The sequence below is a fragment of the Anomalospiza imberbis genome, chromosome 3, assembly GCF_031753505.1.
Source record: "Anomalospiza imberbis isolate Cuckoo-Finch-1a 21T00152 chromosome 3, ASM3175350v1, whole genome shotgun sequence".
Classification (NCBI taxonomy): domain Eukaryota; kingdom Metazoa; phylum Chordata; class Aves; order Passeriformes; family Viduidae; genus Anomalospiza; species Anomalospiza imberbis.
The window spans coordinates 80,997,176-81,021,201 of NC_089683.1; the positions used below are offsets into that span (position 1 = coordinate 80,997,176).

Sequence of the window (24,026 nt, forward strand, 5' to 3'; positions counted from 1 at the left end):
TTGAAGAGGGCATTAAAAACAAAACAAAACAAAACCACAAACACCACCAAGCCCCTTAAAATTCCATACTAACTCAGCTCCTTTATCCTGAACAGACTGTGGGCTCTGTGAATGTTTACTGAACATATAGTGTAGTATTTCCCTTACTGATCTTGGATATATCTTAGAAAACAATCCAGATCATAACGTTGTTTCTTCTAATGTTCGAAAGTTTACATCAAACTGGTTTTTTATTCCATTTGATTGGCTTCATATAGCTCTTCTGCAAAAGACACAAATATTCCCTCTCTCATTCTCATGCCATTTAATTTTTCTGTGTTAATTAAAGAGACTAAAGTCTTTTAATTCTTTGAAAGTCAGCTTCCCCACTATATCACCAACACTGCTCTATTCAAAATGAATGGGCATTTCAGATTGGTTCCCAGTGATGCTTCCATGCAATATTTTCATTAAATTGATAATAAACCACAATAGCAGTATATAGTCTGCAGCTAGAAGCAGTTGTAAGCCTTTTTGAGGATTTAATTCAAAATTAATTGTAGCAGTTAAGTGCTCCAAAAGGAATAACATAAAATTCACTAACACAAACAGAATATCCCCAAACTTCTGGAATAAATACACACATCTATCTGAAATAGGGATTAACCAGTCACTTTTTTATGATGAAAAGCATCTCAAAGAGATACCGGACAGAAACCTGACAATGAGTCCAAGCTTTCTTTTTCTCTTGAGATATAATACAGCAAGTGTTACATGCACAAGATAATTCATTATGCTCTACCAGGCACTAATCAATTACAATCATGGGGCTTTTCTGTGCACCATATACACAGAACAAGCTGTATACAAGAGAACCTGGATCCCATCAAGAGAAGAGTTTTAGAAAGGAAGGGTCAGCACTACACCTGGCAATAGCAATTCAGTCTAAAAAAGGTCACTATGTAAACAACTAAACAGGCTGTCTTGAGATGCTGTGGAATCCCCATCATTATAAAGAAGAAATCCAACAAGTCTCTGGTTTAAGGACAGGTAAAAAATAGGCACTAACTAGTATTAAAGGAATTTGGTTTTCTTTATTGTTGCAGGGGTTTTAGTATCTTCTCCCCCACACACTTTTTTATTTAAATACAAGCAGCTTTACATGTCCTAAAAAAAACCAAAATTGATTCCATGAAAATGAAACAAGTAGTTTTAGAAATCATTATGTTTACAGAGTTGGTGCTTCTACCATTAGAACAAAGAGGAAAACTGGAGAAATACTAAAATTTCAAGAATAGTTAAATCTAATCCATATATTCCTTAACAATAAATCTGTTGATCTTTCTGATAGCTGGTGTGAAGATACTATCATTTAAACATTCTCTTGTGATGTATCTCTTTTCATACTGATAAATAATCTTCTACAAATTAATAAAAACCAATGTGAAAACTATCATGGCCATACACAATCAAAACATATACTGGAAATTCTTCTTACTGCCCATTAACATCCACATAGAAGGAAAAAGGTTGATCCCATTCTATGAACATTTATATTTAATACTAAAATGAAGATTCAGTGACTGGGGGGAAACTCTAAATGACCCAGTATCTACATGACATGAAGTAAAAACTACATACAACACAGCATTACGAGTTCATTAGCTTGCAAGAAAAAGGACCATGTCCACTATGCTGTTACAGGAGCTAATAAACAAAGAGCACATATGTTCTTTAGAGAAGTGCAAGTGCAACTTCTCTACAACAGTTTGCTTCTTCATCTAATGTGGAAGCCAAGATATACCTACAGAAGCCTGGAATATTATCATCAGAGTGCTAGTACAAAAGTACTAGCTGCTGAAGATGTGTTTGACCATCACAGAATTTACTACAGAAAGAAATAGAGCAGACAAAGGTGATAGGCAATTCATGTTGCTATAATCATCTCACAAAGCCAGACCAATTCCAGATAACAGAATTCTGCTCTGCATTGTGTTTTATGTGAAACATAATAGTTGGAACACTGCTGTTTTGAAAGGAAGGGAAATAACGATATTCATATGTATGTTTCCATTATCCGACTTGACACCTCTGCAGAAAAGCAGACCCCCATGCTGTTGTGCTGTCTCAGAGCATGGGCTCACTGGAAGTTTATCAGTTCAAAAGATAGACTAATGTACAAACCTTTTACTGGGCAGCCTCACCATGAGAAAATCTCATTAATGACCTCCTGACTGCTCAGTATGCCCTGCCTGGCTTTGAAAAAAAATGTACTAGGGGTAAAAATATCTTTCTACATGCTTTCTTCTTCTGTGTCAGATACACAGATTAAGAGGTCTATTTTTTCAAATGCATGAGGTCTGCTTTCCTTCAAGAAGTATTCAGATACCAGGGTGGTTTATCTCATTTCACTGAATTTACAAAAATGTCTTGAGCGTGAACACTTTGGTGGTTTTGTACTTTCTGACACTGATGTGACATTTCTCAAGCAGCAGTGGCATTTAAAGGCACACTGAGCTTCCCATCTATAAACAGCAGGAATAGTGAGGTTTGAAGAGGAAGCTTCACATGCTATTTTCAACTTCTAAGCTTCCTAGTCATACTGCTTATTCACAGTTTTAATAAACAATGATAAACATACTGCCAGGCGTAATCTACTATTTCACATTTAACATTACTTAAAAAATATGTTTCAGTCATGTAGCCAAATACAAGAGGTTTGTCTGGAAACAAATAGTAGCTTTTAGTAGAACATATGACAGTTCTCTCAAAAATTTCACACAAAAAACCTCTTTGTCAGCACTCAAAGTACACAATGATGAGTCCCCCAAGTGTCTGAAAAGTTTTGGGTTTCAAGCTTCACTAGAACAAATATGACTGAATGTTACAAGAACAAAAATCAACCTCACCATTCGATATGTTCAAATTTTTTTTCCCTGTCTGCAACAAAACACCAGAACATATCTTAGGTAGAGATATGGTAGAAAAGGCAGTAAACCAGACTGCTTTAGGAGAATTGAGAACTCTCATCATTGCAGCTCTTTTATAAACAGTCTAGACAAATGTTCAGGAATAACCTATGAGTAACTGGTCTTGCCTTGGGATGCATGAACCTCCTTTTAAGTATTCTGAAAACTAGTAATTTGCCCTTTTTGAATTTTAAATTTTCCTTCTAATTGAAGAACTCTCCGATTTTTGTTACACTTCAGAACATGTGCACAAGTTTGATTACAAAGCATAACAAAAATGAAAAGCTTCCTACTAGACAAATTTACGCATTTTTTCTAGGATAGGTACTTTTTCCTTACAGGAAAAAAAGAAAAAAAAAAAGTCCTGCAAATCTACAGACTATATTTATGAGAATTAATCAGCTCAACTCACTCTTATCCAAATCTTTACTTTCCAAGGACCTGAGAAAGGCGCCGGATCATACCGTCTCATAAGAGATTGCTAAAAAACATATGATATAAAATCTCTCATGATCTCAGGTAACAATTTTCAACATATATGAAAAAGCAGAAATGACAGGACAAATCCCTTGAAATCATAAGAAGAATGAGGCAATTATCTAAAAGTTGCCCAACTGAGGAAAGAAGAATGTTCAAGACTTTCTGAGAATTACATTTCATCGTGAGACTGAATTCCATACTTCTTTATATTGATGAGAGACAAGCAAGTTTTATAGCCCTCATCAACACACAGAAAGTTAGTATAATAAAAATATTCTGTAAGGTCCTAAATCATATCAAGGCCAGAAGCAACCACAAGCAGAATGGAAAACTGTCTATACAAGTTATGAAACAATTCTTGTCCGTAAGTATTACATACCTGCAGTCCCTCTGTTATCAAGCCTGCAGGTCCAACCAGAAGCTTAATTAAGAATAGAGCTAATTGTCAGAGATTCAATAATTGCCATCATTAGAAAATCAGAATACCGCAGCTCTACTAAAATCTTGCATCTATTTGCCTTATATTTCCAAAAGGAAGGATGGTCTAGTTTCTACATTATTCAGTGTCAGATACAAATGAATGAGATCAAATCCCTTCTTTGCTCTGAACCTCCTCCATGAAGTCAGTCACACTGTTACATCATCTGTATTGCATTTCTTAACCAAAAAGTACTGATATATTTTCACAGGGATGTGGAAAGAATAATAAAATGAGAGATTATGAAATAAATATTTCATACAAGGACTGTAAGGAGGTACAATACATTTAATCTGCTCTTTTTCTTCTTTTTTTTTTGGCCCTTAAATGCATGAGCAAGAACTTAATCATGTATGAATGGTAAGAGACCTATGTTAAGCAAATCATAACCCCCAAAAAATTAATCATTGGTGTAATTTGACTGAAGTTAATGAAGCTGCAACTACTGAAACCCAGTGGTGAATTTAGCCTAGAGTGCTGTTACAACTCTCCCCCTTCGAACAGCAAGTTATTATGGTAAATTCATTTCAGCTCTAATTGTGTAAAGAGATATTGGCTATATGAGCTGTCTCTAACAATTTACACATACTTTTGACTAACTGATCTTAGAGAGGTTTTCTGAAGCACACAGTTACCAGTTTCTCCTTATGGAATTTGAATGCTTGCAGTACCCGAGCCTGTAAACAGAGATCTAATTTGTTTCAGATCAGCTTTTCAAAAAACTATGATCAAGGTCACTTTAAGTAGTTTCCATTTAAAAAAGACCTTTCCATTACAAAATCCCCACTATCACAAACACTAACAAAAACTCAATACTGTAAGGTGGTAAAAGCTAATTTCACTTAAAACCCAAAGTGAGTTTGTTTCAGTGATTCCATGACAGAAGAAGTTTAAAAGCCCATAGAGAAACCGAATGACTGTTATTTCTCCTTGTGTTAATGATGTTATATTTCAGTAGTAACATAGCAGACTTCAACAAGAAGTTGCTATGTGGAAGTCTTCCACAAGAAGACTTGTGGAAGTCTTTCACAAGAAAAAGAGAAAGCCAGGTAAAAAACTAAGCAGCTCCCAAAACAACACTGGATAAAGAGTAATTTTATATGCCAACTCTTGCTAAGATCAAATCTTCCTAGGATGAAATGTGTAAGCTCTGCATGGTATAAGTCACTTTATAAAATAAAGACATGAGTCAGTGAAAATGCCAAAATACTACTGAACAACTAACAAACGTGTAATTTCAGGACAAGATGCACCCCAATTTGTTTATTTTGCCAAACTGGGTCAACTGCAGAACTGTAAAAACAGAATGAACAACACCTGAACTGTGATCCAGGTCCAGATGAATGTTGCTCTGAAGTGATATGATCATCATGCCCTCACTCAGAGGCTAAAAGCACACAAAATTCCAAGTTATAACCATTAAGAACCTCCAAAATGTACATTATGAATTTCCCTATTATTTCAGTAACGTATTCATCAAGTGAACATAAAAATCTGCCTAACATGCTCATTTTACCAAGATAAAATGAATACCATGATTAGTTTTATGTTCTTTCTTTTTTTAAAGTTATTCTGAATTAATCTGAACTTGCCCTCCAGTGCAACATTAATGTTCCAAACAAAAAACCCAAGAAAATCATTGGCATGGACAGAGAAAAGCAGTGCTACAGCTCCCATTCTAAGGCCACACATTAGCAATTCACTTGGGACAGGTGGAGCAGCGTAATGGAACAACAGTGGAAAAAACTTCACACTTGCGCTAGCTAAGCAACTCTGTTCCTAAAAAGCAAGCACCCAACACAGCAAAATTTGTCTACAGCAATCTCTGGCACTAACAGCATTTTATCTCTACACTTTCCTTATCAGTTAGCCAGACAGTTTCAAAGACATCACAGTCATATTGTAAGTGGGTTAATAGGAAAAAAACAAGTAAAAAAATCTTTGGTGCGACAGGCTCTCAAGCAAGACAACATTTCAAAAGCCTTCTGGATAAAGACTTATGATGAGATAGACACACAAACACATGCTGAGTGAACTTAAGTCAGGAGAATATGCTCACCAGAATTCAACGAAGAGAAATTCTGAGAGAAAAAACAGAAAAAGCATCTATTTGAATGTTTTCACTCCTGCCCACAAAAGTTTAATAGTTCTTTGTTTTTGCATGCACACAAAAATTATTTGCAGTAAATTTAGTGCTGATGAAAGATGCCAGATTGATAGCCCTAGGGACTGAGATTCTCTGTACACACAAAGTACAGAGTGAGAAATTTGTAACCCTGCCAAAATGCCTTATAATACACAGCTTACGCAACCATCTTCACACTACAAAACCCTTCACCTCTCCACTGAAAATGTCAAAAATATTGCTTAGCGTTCATTAGAAGGAAAATAAAACATGGACACTGTTGTTAGCATCAACAGGGACAGAATTCAAGGCATCAGATAATTTTAAAAATGTTTACTTTTGTTCTGAATGGTACTTTTGTCAGCTGTGAACTTTGCTGCAGTGTTTGTAGGCTGCAAAGTCAATCTGCACCTGGTCTGAAAAAGCTTTCCTATTAAACAGCATAGTATTACATAAGAAAAATAGCAAAGGAGTGGTTTAACTTTTTTATTCAAATAAGCTTATTCTAGCAAACATGACCTCACACCTTGTGCTCAGAAACTATCTCAAAGGAGAACTGACTTGATAGTTTCACTTAATTGGTACCTAGGCAGTCTCTCTCCAGTGATCTGCACAATTGATCTAACAGACTTTTAATGGACAGTAACTCCCTATTAATCAGGTTTTCAGCGCTAGGCTGGAATCTACATTGTCACATGGTGCAGGCAAGCATCCAAGGAACCTTGGATTCTAATTTCCCTTGCTACTAATAGCTTGGCCAAACAGCAAAACTCCCCCCACTCCCTAGCCACTGTCCCCCATCCAAATGTCAAGCAATTTTTAATTGTCAACAGAGGACATAGAGGAAAGCAGTAAGTTAAGGTTTATAGACCACAACAGCTATGAATACAAAATAGCTGACCTCCTTATAAAGGCAAAGGCTTTCACTTCAAAGGAAGATGTCCAACACAACCCACAGACTGCAAACTCACTGGATCTCAAACCAGATTGTGGCATAGGATTAAATGCTACTTCAGTTCTTGGAAGATTTCCTTTGTGCATATATGGGCTTGAAGCGGGAGACAGCAATGGCTAGAAAATATGACAAAAGAATGAGGCTACTCTGATAAATTAAAAAAAAAAAAATTCTTCCTAGAGACTCTTTTCCTGAATGTGCAATGCTTAGAGCACTTTTGAAAAAAATCTCTTACCACTCCTTCTACTATTTTCCTTGGTCACCAACCAAAACATTACAACAAAATTATTCAAGTATGCTTAATAAAATAAATGAGAACAAGAATTCTGCAGCATCCTGCATCTCAGCAAAGAAGAGACATTTCTTGTCAACTCAAGCGTGTAGCAGATTATTTTATTTTTACATTACTGAAGCAAATAGGCTTAATAGCTCTGTTGTAAGAGCTTCTTTCATTTCTGTTGAAAGCTTTTTCTAAGAGTCACATTAGAGGTAGTATTTGGTAACATGTAAACCTTTCAAACTTAATCTGTATTTTGAGTCTTTAGAGAAGACTCTATGATAAGTATCCACTAGGAGGACAAGGAAAAAATACCATAATGCAATTTTCCATTGAAATACTCATCAGTTTCTTTTTGTGGAAGATAGAAATTCTGCCAAATTTGTACTTAAAATGAAGCATGGCCATAAGAGTTTGAAAAACTGAGATCAAGGTCCAGGTACTTCCACAATTTTCACCTTTAGAAATGATTGCCAATATTTACTATGGCTAAGTGGTTACAACATAGCAAAATAATACTAAAAGACTAATGCTATAATATTAACTTGAAAAATAAGCTTTAAATTGGGCCAAAGAAAGGTAAATGCAAAAGGTATTTAGAACCACTGAAAAAAAAATCAAATCTCTTTATTATCCTTTTGACCCATACAACTAATGAGCTCTTTTGGTTCAAGCATAGAGTGGAATCCAATCGAACAGGTTTTTTTCTTTTTTTTTCTTTTGATTCTCTCTGATTTATTTCAGGAGACAGTAATTAGGAGGAAACAATTCCAGAGCACTCAACAATGCACATAAATTACAAAGACATAAGGCTGTATGAGGTAAGACTGTAAATTCAAGTGTTTGCATGTGGTGATAGCTGGATTAAACTAGAACACATCCATAGTCAAGCATAATGAAGAAATAACTGTTCAAATATTCCTGTGACACACTTCAATGTATTAAACAATTTTCTACATTGTAATTTCTAAAGAAAAAAAAAAAAACAAACCCAAAACTTACCATTTTCCTATGGTTTCATCAGTTTGTCAAAGATAATGACCAGGTCATAAAGAGGTAGTCCTTTATGCATGAAAGATTCAGCATATATTTAGCAGTTCTAGCAGGGGGGAAAAAACCAAACCATGAGTTTAGCACATAGAGACCTGTGGTTCAATCCAGGCAAACACTAAGCTAAAATAAATAAAGTCATGAAGATCAGTGTATCATTTCTAGCGAATGAAGACTTATCAGGGCTTTTTGTCATCTGGTTTTTATCAGCAAACACTCCTTTGAATAATCTCAGTTGCTCTGGACAGCCCATTCAAAGATGACCCTAGCGCTCCTGAGTCATCCAACTGACAACAAAAACCTCCAAAATTCATTAATTAAGCTTAAAACTATACCTAACTTTTCTGTGGCCATAGCTGTCAATAAACTTTGACAAGGAATGCTGAATTAGGACATTACTAGACACTTGCTCTAAAATCAAGTTCTGCTTGATGTTCTAAAAGTCCTACAAATTACTGAATTATCAGACTAATTAGCAAGAGAGGGAAAAAGCTATTAAAACAAAGTCCAGTTTAAAAATGGATTGAGGTCTATCCCATCATCCAGCAGAACAATCTGTCCATTTCCCTTAAGGCACAGGGAAAACTATTACAGCACTCAGTGTAAAAAAGCTAAATATTTAAAAATAAATTGCAGAGTTGAAAGACTGCTGCATTTGCTAAGGCATTTTTCTAAATTCAGCCCAGCCACTTTTCATGCCACATGTAGGTCCCCCAAAAACAGAACAACAAAGCCACAATTTTCCATCCCAGTTTTTGTTTTTGAGAAATATACCAAACAAAACGACTCTGTTTAGTAAGTAGAAAAGTATTCATTTCTCACTTCACAAACAGAGAAACGAGATACAAGAAATTAAGCAATTTGCAGAAAATCATACAGAAAGTCTACTTATCAACCATTAATTTGAAGACCAGGTGCACCCTGTGATTGCCAGATCTCTCTTGCCTTCTGCACAAATGAGACAGGGAGCAGGGAAACACGCTTGGAAGGATTCTCTCTCCCTTCCCCCATCACACTGCGGCCACTCACCTGCCACTGACAGGTTTTGGCACCGCATCCCTGAAGGATGAACTCCAGTTTGGCAGAACTTGAAAACGTTTTGAAGATGATCTTAAAGTTATTTCTCGTTCAGGCATTGAGGACGTTGCCGAAAGGACAACGTCACTGTTATTGAAAACTACAGGTTTCGCCTAAACCGTAATTGCAACAAGGTACGGAGCAGAGAAGGCGGCAAAGACGGATGCCGGAGCAGAATCCTGCACCTGCTGAGAGCGGCAGGGCGATACAAACAACCGAGTCCCGAAGTGACTGTTTAGCTGCAGACGCGGAGATCAAAGACTCCCGTGAAACACCCGGGCAAACCTCAAACTAAATACGTAGCTCCTGGGACTTCACCGACACACTGAGCACACATCGCTCCACGGGCGCCCGGCAGAGCGCTGCCCGCCGGCCCGAGCCCCCTCCCAAGCCGCCTCTCTGCCCAGCCCTGTCTGCGCTGCGCTCCGGGGACACCGCACCAGGGCCAGGAGCCGCGGCACCGCCGCCTGCCCACCCCGGCCGAGGCGGGCAGCGCGCCCAGCCCGCCCGGCACCGGCTCCTTCCCGCCGCCCGCCCGGCGGCCCTAACCCGCCCCTGGAGCGCCCGGCGGCGGCCGACACGAGCAGAAGGTGGCGGCGGTGCGCGGCACCGGGGAAAGCATCGCATCTTCCCCTCCTCGCCCGCTGTCAGCTCACCTCAGCTCCGCGGCGGCTCGGGCGGCCGGGACCCGCCAGCCGGCATGGCGTGGAGGCGCGGGCGCTGGTGCTGCCGCAGGCTGCCGGCGGTGCGGGGCGGGCACCATAGAGAGGGCGGGCGGCGGGCGGAGAGCCCTCCGCCGGCGGAGCGGAAGCGCGCTGGAGAGGCCGGGCAGAGGAGGAAGTGACGCCCCGGTTGCCGCGGCGATCACGCACCCGGAGCTGGAAGCGCGGCGCGGGCGGCGCGGCGATGCTTGCGGGCCGGGCGCCGCTGGGCGCCGCGGGCTGCGGCCGCCTCCTGGCAGCGGGGCTGCGGCCGCTGCTCTGCGGGCTGTCGCCGTGCTGGGTGACGGCGGGGCGGCAGTACCCGTCCCTGCGGGTAGCGGAGCCGGCGAAGGAAAAGCGGCTGGTGCGTAAGGAGCAGCGGAGCAGCCTCGTGGTCCGCCGCTTCATCGCCTGCCCGCAGCTGGCGCGCACCGTGCGGCGCTGCCTGCAGGGCGGAGCCGGCCCCGGCCCCGGCCCCCAGCCCCTCCTGCTCGAGTTCGCGCCCGGTGAGCTGCCCGAGGCTCCGGCGCGCCCCAGTGACCTTGGGGGGGTCAAGTGCGAGCTGCCGCCCTCGCCACCCGCCGTGCTGGCACCCGGCCCCGCGGAGGGCTGGGGCTGCTGCTGCGGGAAGGGGCTGGGGCCGTGCCTCTCCCGGGATCTCGGGCGGGGGTGGCAGCTGCGCTGCGTTCCGGCGCTGCCCCGGCCGGAATCCCGGCTGGGGGATGTCCCGGACCCGCGCCCCGGCACCTTCCCGGGACATCTGGGTGCGGGCCCCGGGGTGTGCCTGGGGGGCCCATTTATTCAGAGCCTGGGGAATGAGTGTGGTTGCAGTCTGGAGGCTTGAGTCACTCGTGTTAAAACTTCGCTGTAGAGCGACCGGAGATGGTATTTTCTGTCACGTAATGCTGTAGTTTTATTAGTAAAAGCACACCCAGGATTATGGGCTATGGCAGATCCTCTGCAGTTACCTAATGGTTTGGGGGTTTCTTTTGTTTGCATTTCTGCAGAATGTAATTTAAAGAAAATATGGATAAGGTTTCACAGTATATTTCAGTTGGCAGAAGAAAAAGTAATAGAAATGTTTGAGACGTTATCTCCAGTGCTGCTCAGTATCTAATTGTAACGCTGTGCTTAGTGTAATACAGTGAGAAATCTCGAGCAGGCTGCCTGTAAATCGTTTCTCTAACTCTTGTTTTGAAGTGTGTTTAACAAACATGCCCGTTGAAGGTGATATATCTCAACTATTGTGTTGGGAAAATCACTAAAGGTAATCACTTAGGAACAAAAATGCACTCCTAATTTTTTTTAAATTTCTTTTCTTTATTTTCCTATTTCAGGTCCTGGGATTTTTACTCGATCTCTGCTTGATGCAGGTTTTAGAGTGGTAGCTCTGGAAAGTAACTCAGATTTTCTTACAGACTTACAGGTATACTTTTGATTCAGTTGCACGTTTCTAAAACAAAATTAAAGGGCAAATGAGAAATTAGCTTAACTTGTTGTGTAATTGTTGGATCAAAAAGGAAATAGGCAGTGGTTGTTACTTGCACCATCTCACATAATGCCTAATAACACTACGTAGTCTGGCATTGTACATCATAAATGCTGGATGTTTTTTAATTAATTTGGCATTTTGTGTATGTAGGAATTCAAGTTCATACATAGTCTTTCTATGCATAAATAAAATTTCATGCCTAAATTTGAAACTGATCAAAGTCATTGTAGATGTTTATGTTTAACCAAGAGTTCTGTATAAAGCTGTAAAAAATCTGTGAAAATACTCTTGAGTTATGCTGATTATGTCAGTTTTATTTAATCTGTTTTCCTACAACTGACTCATGTGTTGTCCTCTCTGCTCACCTGGGCTTTGCATGGATTCAAAGGGGGTCAGACACAGTGCTGCAGAAGTTGCTCCAGAAGGTTTGCATTACAGAGCTGGTTTAGAACCAATGACTCTCACCTGACTTAAAATGTGTATAAAAGGTATCCTTTCCTCAGATATGAAGAATTCTAATTTGTTAAAAGAAGCTGTTTGCTTAGTTTAGTAGTTTGTGTGGTTTTTTTAAAAACATGGCAGAACATCTTGCAAATTTAAGAATGTGGTTTAAAGCTGAACAGCACAAAAAATGTCAAAATGTCCTGCACAGTGGAGGCAGTTATTTTTATCAGCTGAAAGAAGCTATTCTTTTTGTCATCTGTAAGAAGCAGCTCCGAGGTTCGACTCTTGTTGACTGGGTAACAATTTTAGGTAGTGCTTGAATGCATTTTTTGTTTGGGTTGCAAAGCTAGTTACTGTATCCAGATTTCTTCAACTAAAGTTATTTTTATTCAGTCCCTAGAAAATAGCCTGGATGGACAGTTAAAGGTGGTTCATGGTGACTTCTTCAGACTGGATCCTTTGGCAAAGGGAGCTTTGAAACCACCTGCTATGTCTTCTGACAAACTTTTTGAAACCATGGGTGTAGCAGCAGTTCCTTGGAGGGCAGGTATATGTTTATGATCCCGCACGTTACAAATGTGTTTCAAGGGTGCATAGGCAGTTTGGCAAAAACTTGGGGATTTGCTTGCGGTATATGTTCTATTTAATACACATGCTGGATTGATAGATGCTGTTTTCTACATTTCAGCTTTGCTTAAGACTCATGATAGCTTCGGAACCACCCCTGTTGTTCCCTCCCCCCCCCACCCGCCGCCCCATGGCAATATCAGATAATTAGGTGTTTTCTTGTCATTTAAAGTTTTTGTCTAATGCAAACTGGGCTTAGCTTTGACTAAGGGTTGAATTGTATTCATTCTTGAACAACATGAACTCAGAGACTTTCTTCTCTTAGTTTTTTGTAGTTAAGACATTAGAATTAATGAGATTGTCTAATACATACTGCAACATTTTAAAGATACTTTTGCTATTGTGGGAAACAGATGTTCCTTTGAAAGTTTTTGGAATCATACCACAACAGTGGGAAAGAAACAGACTTTGGAGACTTCTTTTCGCCTTGTATGAATGCAGTTCCATATACAGATACGGAAGAGTAGAACTCAACCTCTTTATAAGTGAAAAAGAATATACGGTACGTGCAAGGCATTTTACAAGTAATGAAGGTGTAGTGCTTCACAGAACACAATCCTATTTATATTGTATACCTGATGTTTTTGCTAGTGAATTTTTTTTCTACCAGAATTTTAAAGTTTTGTCAGTTTCCTACTTGTTTGCTTTATGCTGTGATAGCACTATTAAGAAACATTCTGTTGTCATTTAACCGCAGATCTTAAAAATGTGAAGACTGGTCCTTGAGAAGTATATGCAGCAGCAGACTAGCTGCTTTCCATTGTAAATTGTGGGGTGATTAAATTCTTTGCCATGCTTTCGCAAAAAGTTTTTTTACTAGTTGCAGGTAGTAGTTAATGAAGACTGAATTCAAAACACAAAAACACAAGTGAAGAGGATTCCGAGTCACTAAATACCGATACAGTGAGATGCACTTGTCCTCTTGAGTTGTTTTGTATGCAGTACTGAAAATAATAAAGGCAATATATAATGATTTACACTCCTTTTTCTTAATGCTCTGTACACTAAGGGGCAGAGCCTTTTCTAGATTACATATTCCTAATTTATGCTGTCCCAAAGCTCTAGAACTGTACTTATACTTCAAGGATGACTTCTTTTTCTCTCTCCCCCACCCCCACCATGAAACTAGGAGGTTTGTACAGTCATAAACCTTTAATTACTTGACGTAGACAAGGACTTCCAGGTCTGTTTACACTACCAGTGTTATGTCTAACACCCCACTGAAAAAAATTAACCATCTTAAGTATATTCTTCTGTGAAATGACAGTTTGGACACCACTGAAATACCCATTTCTATAGTATGTTTTAATGGTCAGTTGTTTTACTAAATACAGGGCAGCTTATTCATTTAAGGTAGTCCCTGTTTCTTTTTTTTTTTTTTTTTAATTAACTTTTCTGGTTATATTGTGAACTCTGTTACATAAGAAGTGTGTAGTAAAAGCTATTGGAACCTTCTTTAACTAGACATTGTTGACTCATTTTGTTGGTTGTTCTGGCTTTTTATCATACGATGAGGCTATGTATATCTATTACACAAAGTTAAATCTCACTGCTACAATTTACTTCTTTCCTTGCCCTTTTTGAGAATAATCACAAACTTTTCTTTTTTCCTTGCCCTAAGAGTTGTTTGATTTGTAACATGGATCAGCATGATGACTGTGCAAGTTGCTTCATGTTCAGCACGAAGGCCTGATGTTTTCCTTACTCTTCTTTGTGTGTCTTCTTGGGGATATTATCTTATCAGTGTAAACTGATAACTCTGCCAAAGTTACGGTTTTTATATGAAATCTGATCCTTATTTCTCTTCTGTGTGAAACTTCTCTGCCTTAAAAGGGACCAGAAAGTATATGCTGGAGAGTCCTACATAGTTCAGCTATCCAAATAACTGCTGTGAAGAAATACTTCAAATATTACATCTTCTAGCCCTGTCTTCTGACAAGATAAATTAAATAAGACAAAGAACATGTTAGAGGCCTAATGTAACTTTACCTCGGAATTTTAGACTTAACTGAATTTCTTACTGTTTTATATAGTCTTTTCACAGTCTTGGTTTTTGCAACAAAAGTGGTTGCTCTTTGCCATTTTTTTAGGTATTAACAGCAAAGCCTGGGAAGTCGAAGATTTATCAAGCACTTACTGTACTTGCACAACTAGGGTATGAAATTGAACTGCTGCATAAGGTAAGAGTTTTGTACCAGTTGATATGGCCTAAAGCTATGGACATGCATTTAGAAAAGGGTTTGTAGTGGTTTACCATTGCAAACTAATTAGAAACTAATTTGATGTTTAAATCAGTTGGAGAACTGTAGTTCACTGGGTCTTCCCTCACATTCTTCTTTGTAGAAGGATGTGCAATGTTGGAAAATTTTTGTAAAAAGCTAAAACAGTCATGTTTTTTGTATTAACTCTTTCAATTAAACAACATTGTTATTCACTATGATGTCAGTGTTTTCACTGCAAGCCACTGCACTCAAGAACATTTATTCTCAGATTCTGGTAGATTAAAAAAAGATGTTTACACACCGGATAAACCTTTTACATTTTGCTAATGGTTGTGTGAAACAAGAAGTCTGCTTTTCCAATTTGTCATAGTCTGCTCTTTGTTATATCTTCTGAATTTTGCCAACACATACGCTTTTGACTTCCTAAGCTGTGTTCAGTAGAAATTTTTTTGAGTCTTGGTGCTTTAATGTTGCAAGCATACCTTCTTTTCCTACTAGTCAGTACCTTCTTACCTTGTGAAATATGCTATGGTTTAGTTTTAAAAGTTTTTTTTTATGTTGTCCCTCCAGTTCCTCATGAGCATATGGCCATCAACTTTCAGTTAGTTAATGCTTTTCAAAATTATCTTTGTGCTCTGTTTTTCTAGGAACCTACTGTCAAAGTTTAAATGTTTTGCTAATCTCAAATAAGGTTTCAGTGTCCATTGTCTTCCAAATACCTTATACTACAAGGTATACATTAAGGTAAATATTAAGAAGTTGAAGATTAGTACTTTTTGAAGGAGGTCACCTGACTAACAGGGATAAAGTAGAAGTGGAGGCATTTGATGTCTCTTTGCCTCAGTCTTTAGTAATACTGATAAGCCGTGGGCTGCTTGGCCCCCTGAGCCAGAGGACCATGAGTGTGGGAACTGTGGCTTTCCATTTATGGAGACTGAAACTGTAAGGGACCAGCTGTATCAGCTGAATGTTCAGAAGTCCTTGGGCCTGATGGAATTCATCCCAGAGTACTGAGGAGCTAGTGAAGTTACGGCAGGACCTCTCTTCATCAGGTACCAAAGGTCTTGGGAGTCTGGGGAGGTCCTTGCTGAGTGAAGCAGGCCAGTGTTATTCCACATCCTCCTACAAAGAAGAATGTGAGGGAAGACCCAGTGAACTAGAGACTTGTTTGTCTAATCTCAGTACCTGCAACCATTATGGAGTACCAGAGTCTACTGGATACTGTTGAAAGGCATTTGAAGAATAATGCACTCATCAGGCACAGTTAGCATGGGTTCACAAAGGAAAGTCTTGTTTAACCCATTTGACACCCTCCTGTGATAAGGTCACCTGTCCAGTGGATGAAGGGAAAAGGTGGATGTAATTTTTCTGGATTCTAGGGAGGCTTTTGATACTGTCCCTCACAGCATCTTTCTGGAAAAGCTGTCCAGCTGTGGGATGAGCAGATTCAGGGTGTGCTGGGTGAAGAACTGGCTGCAGGGCAGAGCTCAGAGCTGTACTGATTTGGGCTATACCTGGCTGGCCACTGGTCACCTGGGTGGTGAGTCAGCAGGGTGTGCCCTGGCAGCCAGGAGAGCACACTGCACCCTGGGGTGCCTCAAACAGCATCATCAGCCTGTCAAGAAAGGTGATTGTCCACTGAATTCAGTGTTGGTGCAGCCTCACCTTAAACACTTGGGCAGTTCTGGGCTCCACAGATTAAGAAGGATGTGAAGGTCCTGAGTGCATCCAGAAGACAGCAACAAAACCAGTGAAAGGACCAGAAGACCATGAGGAGCAGCTGAGGGCTTTGGGCTTGTCTTGTTTGGAGCAAAGGAGGCTGAGAGGTGACCTCACTGCTCTCCACAGCTTCCTGAGGACGGGGAGAGGGATATCCTGAGCTCTTCGCCCTGGTATCCACTGATAGGATACATGGAAATGGTTCAGAGCTGTGCCAGGGAAGGTTTAGACTGGACATGAGCAAGTACTTCTTTATGGAGAGGGTGGTCAAACACTGTAACAGGCTTCCTAGAGAGGTGGCCAATGCCCCAAGCCTGTCAGCATTTAAGAGAACATTTGGACAATGCCCTTTATAACATGCTTTAGCTTGGCCAGCCTTGAATTGCTCAGGCAGTTGGATTAGATGATCACTGTAGGTACCTTCCAACTGGAATAATCTATTCTATTCTAACAAAACACTTCAATTCCACGATACATAATACATTTGCTTCCTCCCATAGGAACCTTGGTCTTCATTTGCAACTAATTTGAAAAATGGGGGACCGGCGATACCAAAAGCTGGGGTAAGATTATTGTATATGCTTTTCTTCTGAAGATGCAGCTAAACGACTTTTAATTAAAGGTTAAAGGAACTTTATAGCAGCATTTACATAGGTATTTTTTGAGAACTTTTCTAATTAATATTTAAGGCAGCATAGAGATTCATCAAAAGTGGAGTGAAGAATTGCTATTATCTTAGAAACTGAAATAAACTAATATCTTCATTGTCTGTGATGGAAAAAAATGTAGTGAGTAAACAGCATAAAGGAATATGAATAGGTGAAGTATTTTTCAGAGAAAGATACTGATGGTTGCATCTACCTGCATGAACAAAACAAGTATTACCACAGTTAATAACACAATCAGTATGCTGATGGTTTTGATTAAAATAATTATTCACGTCTATTATAGATTGCATGTGCAAGTTAATTGTGGAAAAGCGAGAGTCTCCATACTTAAATCTGAGAAGTGCAAAAATACCTTGTGTAAAGTTATTTACTTCTCTCCTTTGGAAAAGTAATGATGTTCCTTTGTATAATAAAGGAATATTCCTTTTTAATTCTGATAATATAAAAGCACATTTACTTAATATTTTTGAGTCTCACGCTCCCCAGAAAACTGCTATGGTGCTGTATTGAGTGCAGTTTGGAATATTTCTATAATATGTGAGTGACTGGGTGTGCTTTATATGCTTAGTTGTGTTGCTGAAAAGCCATGTGGAGAGGCCCATCAGGTGGGCTATGCAAGATGTACTAGGACAACGTCAGAAGTACAGCTGTCACATCTAATATATCCATTGCTGCCAATACAGAAGTACATTTATGTCCTTTGAAGACTCCACTTTGTCCCAGTTTTATAAAATCCTCATGTTGCAATAGTGTCTTAGTGTTACACTCACATAGTTCCATCTTCATATATAAAAGGCAGGACTGATACCTTGCATAGTATAGGAATACAATAGGCCATATAATATCCTGAAAACTCACATCAAGCCTGTTTTGTTGTCCATTTAAACTAAGAAAGTCCACTCCTAAAATACAGAAATAAACCTCAAATGGTAGTATCTTTCATTTGATTTCTATTTCCTTTTCTGTTTGAGGCACAGGCACATCTTCCAATGAAATCATCTTGTTAAGACTCTCAATAAGAAATGTTATTGGTGGCAAAGATGAAACTCTTAGCTTAAGATAGATACTGTCTTAAAAAGTTATTTTTTTCAGTGACTTACTCTGTTTTTCTTGCAGCGGCTGCCAAATGACCATATCTGTTTGGTACGACTGACTCCTCAGCAAAATCTATTTACAGGAGGCTTGAAGCCCTCAAATGCATCTACCTTTATTTTCATGGTGAAACAGTCCTTTGCTAAACCTAAGTCTAAACTTACCGACAGATTAAAGTAAGTGAGAAAGAATTACAATTTTTATACTTCAGAGAAATATATGAAAATATTAAAATACGTTCTCGAAGCAGTATTTATTTGCAGATAAAATACTGCCTTTTAAAAAAATGAATTAATTAAGTTTTAATTAATAATCAACATGTGGAATAGAAGATTTCATTTATGCAACCTACTATACAGTATTTTGGGGACTGTTCCTGTCAGGAAGGTTGGAAAGTATTTAAAATATATATGTGCAGTAATTCATGTACCTCCAGTGGAGCTTAGATCATGTATCTGCAAGAAGTTTTCATTTATTTTACAGATACAAGTATAAAGCCACCAAGAGTTTTGCAGTTACAGAAACTAAAAGCTGAAAGACATTCAGCTTACACCAGACATCAAAGTCACGCTAATGAAAACAGCTGAAGGTTATAGAAGTTGGAATGGGGACATCCTCAAATGGCTGTTATCTAATTTAAAAATTAGGCTTTAGACTTTACCAGTTATGCAAGCTGTTCACATTTCTTTATGGTCAGTAGATTTCTGTTTCCCATATATGGAAGGTGTTCACAGTCTGGAAAGCATTGACTTCTTGCTGACAAGAATAATGAATATATTTCTCATTTGCTGATAATAGGTTATGAAAGTTAATTTCCAGAAAGGGGAAAAAAAAAGCTACTAAATTCCAGTAACTCTCTTAGAAAGACAAGTGCAAAGAGCCTTAATGGATTTCTTTCTTAAAGCTCAGTGGTATACCTCATCTCCACTTGATCCTTCAGCTAGGAAGTTGAAGGCTTCTAATATGCATCTTCTGTGTACTTATACACTCTTTTCCTGTCTGGGAAATAGTTAATGTATGTGCACATTTATAAAAGTATAGCTTTCATAGCAAAGATGTAGCTGCGGGGAGGGTGGATACATCTGTTTATGTATAGAAGAAAATACCTGGGAGTTGTAAGTCACTAGTTCATGCTGTACTGAGTCATCCTTGGATTTAATTTAATTTCTCCAGCACTGAAACACCCTTTTTAGGCTGTAATGCCTGTTACTGACTTAAGAATTTTGGGTGAATGAGGGAGAGAGAGCATCTATCCTGCAATGAGGAGGTTTGTGTGTTTGGTATTGTCTGTGTGTGCTGGGGGCTTAATTAGCTATTGATGTGTTTTAATAGCAGAGGTTCCTTCCTGTTTGCAGTATGGATTGAAAGTAACTTGTGTTGCAAGAAGAGGTTAGCTTCTTCTAGAGGCTGTGAAAGAGTGAAGTGGACCTTCAGATAATGTTTCATGCTTTTTAATTTTTCACAGAAATAAATGCTCCATTATGATTTTGTTTGTTTGTTTCAGTTCGTGGAGCTTGGACAATAGTGACACATTACTGAAAGCACTAGAAATTCCCAAAAATGCTGCAATGTGTAACTTGTATCCAGAAGACTATAAGCGTCTTTTTGAGGCTTTGCAAAACTCCGATTTGTTTGCTGAGACCTTCTTCCATGATGATGTCTTGGCAAGTACAAGGATCATGAACTCCTATATCTAAAGCTTTTGGAAGATGATTTTTGCTTCTGGAAGATTACTTTGATAAAAAGTGATTTAAATAAAATCGGAGATACGGTTAGCTAGATGATTTCCTGTCCAAACAGGAAAAATTCTGCAAGTAACAAGAGCCCTTCTACTTAGGATAAAAGTAATGAAATCACAGTTATCTTTCACAGTCCTGTCTGGAATGGACAAGCTTTGCACACAATCCTATCTGGAATGGACAAGCTTTGCAACTTTCACAGGAGCTTATTAGCTCGTGCTACTTTTGGATGTACCACTTAAATGCAACTTTTTGTTACACTGTTGCTGTGTATTTACAACGTGAAAAAAAATTAACAGACCAAATTATTATTTGTTTGGTTTTTATTTTAGTGCTTAATGATTTGAATGCCCTTTTGACAGATTCACAGAATACAAAGGTGTTTACAACAACTGAGCCTGCAACATTGTCTGCTTTTCTGAATTTGCAGCCTAAAGTCAAAAAATGCTAATAAATTAATAGTGGTATGTTAATAGAAGACAAGGTAATGACAGGGTGATAAAATATGAACTGAGAGTTGCTCTAAAATAAAGATTGTGATATCCCTGAAGAAAAGTTGTAACAGTTATTTCTTTTGAAAATAACAGGGACAACATGTACTAGTTTGTAATACAATACATAAACACCTACATGTGTATAGGGATTATTTTAGGTCTGAAAGTCATCAGAATATTCAGTTTTGTATAAATGATTTCAAATAAGATGATTTTATTTTTTCAAACCTTTGCCAATATCTTTAATGTGTAATACATGTACCAAAAAATCACTCAAAACCATATGCTATTAAAATTCTGGTTTTAGCCATAGTACTCCGTAAGGCAACCTGTTCCCAATTTCTCTGTTTTACCATCTAACTGTTCTGTTGTTGTTCAACAATGCTGAGAGGTTGTACTGTTTCTGTGTTGTATATTGTACCCTCTGGAAAGAGCTGTGGCAAAAGTACACTTCTTTAGCAAAGCACTAGTTTTTAAAATGCCATTTTGGTGAAGGCTGGGCTATTTTCAGGCTGTGAATAACAGTAGCGCCCCAAACAATGCAAACAGAATTGAGTTTCTTAAGGTTAGTGTGAGGTATAGGTGTGATAAGCATTAATCTCTGTCTTCCTCCTGGAGTTCTGGCTGCAGATGACAAATTGACTTTGGGCAGCCTCAGTTCACTCTGCTAGCTAGGCTGCAGCTTCCTCTTGAAGCTGCAGCTGAGCTTTTGTAATATTGCGATGAAACTCCTGGAAAGGCTGAGGCTTAATTTGCAGTCTGTCTCAGAGCCTTGCTGGTGTTCTGGTGCAGGTTGTCAAGATTTGAGGCTTCTTTTCTGCTTACATCTCTGACTGTTTCAGAGATAGTCACTGTTAATTGTCAATGAATGGCAGCTTTGCATTAACAGAAGCAATTCCACCTTTTTCAGTCTCATTAAATGGTAACTGTCTTATCTACTGGTCTGCAAGACTGCTGTGTCTCTTAGGCTGATTCCCCCTCCCCACCTTGAATCAAAACACCTTGCTCTTGTTGCAGCAAGATGTCTTACACCTCCAGCATACCAGGAGAAGTATTCTATACATGAAATGTAAGACCACCACTGCCTAAATAAATTTCTTCAACTGTGTGCTGATAAGATTTCAAACACGAACTGAAAAAAATAAATTTGTTTTATTTTGATAATGTTGCAAAGCAGCACTTAATGATCCAATGCAGAGACTAACAGCAGGAGTCTGTAAGTGGAAGGAATATTGCATAACTGGGGACTTAAAATGAGATTTAATGCTCAACAGAAATGCACCATTAAGGCTAAGTGTAAGCGATGTTTAGCCCTGATCACAAATGTGAAATGGAGAGAGAAATGCCTGCCATTATAAAAATGATTTTAGTATTCATGGAAAAGATTGAAAATATGAAAATTACTATTGTATATGAGTAAATACACAGGGAGTGAAAATTAAGTAGGTCTATATATTTGATTAATTGATGCTATCCACTCAGTGATTCCTACTGTTGTAGTATTTTAGCTTTTGTAGGATAATGTTGAACTTTCACTTCTCTTTCAAATTTTTAATTGTATATAAAAGCTTGTCATACATTTCTGTTACTATTTTTAACCAATGCTCTTCTATTTGCATTCCTTTCCTTTGCATAACTGCCTTTTTTTTTTCTCAAGACTGATTTAATACATCTACTTTTGAAACATGAACCACATGTAACGCACTATCTAGTACAACACTTTTAAGTGTTGCTCTCACTCTTCCAATTTTTTTGAGGAACTGCCCAAAAATGATGTTTGGTATTCCATATTAAAGCACCAATATATCATAGCTGATACATTGACTTTAACTTTGGAGATGCTAAGTCTTTTCTAGTGGCCCTCATCACTTGTGCCATCTGTCTGGGAAACAAAATTATGACTGTGCTAGCAATTGCCTAAGCTCTTCCTAATTACCTATATTTAAATCATAACAAACACAAATAGAGACAGAAACAAACTTGGTCCAATTAATGATAAATTTTGCCTCTTGGAATTAGGTCAGTTAAGTTGAACTCTACAGTCAGTTCACTTTTGATCTAGAAGAAGGGTTTGTGACCTTGCAGTAATTAACCCAGTAGATGCTGTGATAAGGGGTTGTTAAGGTTGTTAAGGTGGAATGTGTCTGTACTGGCTGTAAACCTGTTCAGCATTGGACATTTTAATAACTAGAGCTCAGCCTTGCAGGCTAATGATAATGTTGATGGAAATATCAGCATAAAACTTGAGAAACAGATGGTGTGGTATAGTTTAGGATGTGCAAATGTGATGGGAAGAAACTGAGGCTTCCTGAGAAGTATGTTGAAGTAACTGTTTTGTCAGACTGAACACAATCTGTGGGGCTGCACATTGAAAACTCTGACTTGAGCTTTGTAAGACATTAATTAGCAAAGCCATACCTTTCTTCTGTAAATGTTGAGAAAAAGGAAATAACAAGTTACCTTTCCAGAAAGGATAAGTCAGTAGGAGATGTTTATTCGCTCACATTATATCCTTGTTTAACAGCTATTGCATCTTTCCTTGTGTGGGCTGTTTAACTTGTCACTGCTAAAAATAGGCACACTGACTGTCCCCAGCAGATAGAACAAAACATGCAGCAAGCACAGGAAGCCCAAGGGAAATCAGGAGTAGTTAAGATACACCAAATGAAACAGTTGATTACTCATAATGTCTTTAAGCACTCAAGTGGTTGATTGTATTGATACAAGCCCAGATAAACAGCTCAGAACTTCCTGAGATTGCTTCTGTCATTTGAAGGAAATGGACTTGTTTGGGGCAGGGAAGATACAATGGTTTGGTAAATTTCCCAGTAAAAAAAAATTAACAGATAAAATCTATGTGAAATTTATGCTTAAAATGCTTCTGCAGTGATTTTTAATTTAACGTTCTAGAATCAATTTTTCAGTAGCACACCAACATTGAAAGTGAAGAGACCTCTTCAAGAGATATGTGTTCATAAAAGATTTATCTGTACTTACAAGCTTTCAACTAATTAATAGATAGCTATTTATGCTGTTAGTGACAAAGATTTTGTACAATCCAAAATTTAACATTTTGTGGTTTGAGCCATATTTTGCTCCCAGAAAAGAAAATCTATTTTGTGCTGTGTTGTTTGGAATGGCTATTGCACATTTATGAGTAAGGAGCAGAATTTGAATTATTTCATGACTGCAGCTCTTTCTCTAAATTCATGTTGTAAAATATGCCATCCTGAGATAGAACCATCCTATGATGGTGTCTCCTGGCAGTAAGGACGTATGACTAATTCAGCAGCATCAGCCACAATTAAGTGATATTTCCTTCAAAACTGCCCTCATTACACTCCTTGACAGCTTCTTCTGTCCAGAATGTGTCATGCACTTCAAACAGCTGCTGAGAAGTCTGACCTGTTTAGGTCTGTGTATGACTTGGTCATATAA

The 24,026-nt window shown here is 38.8% G+C and overlaps 2 protein-coding genes across 5 annotated transcripts in view; one reads left to right on the top strand and one right to left on the bottom strand.

Annotated features, from left to right (window-relative positions):
* Window positions 1–10,169, bottom strand: part of CNST (consortin, connexin sorting protein) — a 49,416-nt gene extending 39,247 nt beyond the window's left edge. The window contains exons 1-3 of one of the 4 annotated variants that reach the window (XM_068185369.1): window positions 10,047–10,169; window positions 8,266–8,362; window positions 5,966–5,987 (exon numbers count right to left, since the gene is read on the bottom strand). In XM_068185369.1, the coding sequence (XP_068041470.1) occupies window positions 5,966–5,987; window positions 8,266–8,268 (25 nt within the window). In that variant the 5' untranslated portion in view covers window positions 8,269–8,362; window positions 10,047–10,169. Of the gene's footprint in view, window positions 1–5,965; window positions 5,988–8,265; window positions 8,363–9,342; window positions 9,526–10,046 lie in introns of those variants that run through there. The other 3 variants (XM_068185370.1, XM_068185371.1, XM_068185372.1) reach the window with 3 other exon arrangements.
* Window positions 10,170–10,226: 57 nt separating this feature from the next.
* On the top strand, window positions 10,227–20,649 carry TFB2M (transcription factor B2, mitochondrial). Its single transcript, XM_068185381.1, has 8 exons — window positions 10,227–10,597; window positions 11,429–11,517; window positions 12,421–12,574; window positions 13,008–13,156; window positions 14,745–14,834; window positions 17,096–17,158; window positions 18,380–18,531; window positions 19,860–20,649. Exons 1-8 carry the CDS (start codon window positions 10,297–10,299, stop codon window positions 20,050–20,052), a joined length of 1,191 nt encoding a protein of 396 aa, XP_068041482.1. The 5' UTR covers window positions 10,227–10,296; the 3' UTR covers window positions 20,053–20,649.
* The last annotated feature ends 3,377 nt before the right edge of the window (window positions 20,650–24,026 follow it).

What these genes read in the sequence shown, in the direction of transcription:
- TFB2M (XM_068185381.1), top strand. Translation starts at nt 10,297, where the DNA reads ATGCTTGCGGGCCGGGCGCCGCTGGGCGCCGCGGGCTGCGGCCGCCTC. An exon ending in TAAGTGAAAAAGAATATACG is followed by an intron (nt 13,157 to 14,744) that starts GTACGTGCAAGG and finishes CCATTTTTTTAG; the next exon opens with GTATTAACAGCAAAGCCTGG. An exon ending in AAATTGAACTGCTGCATAAG is followed by an intron (nt 14,835 to 17,095) that starts GTAAGAGTTTTG and finishes TTCCTCCCATAG; the next exon opens with GAACCTTGGTCTTCATTTGC.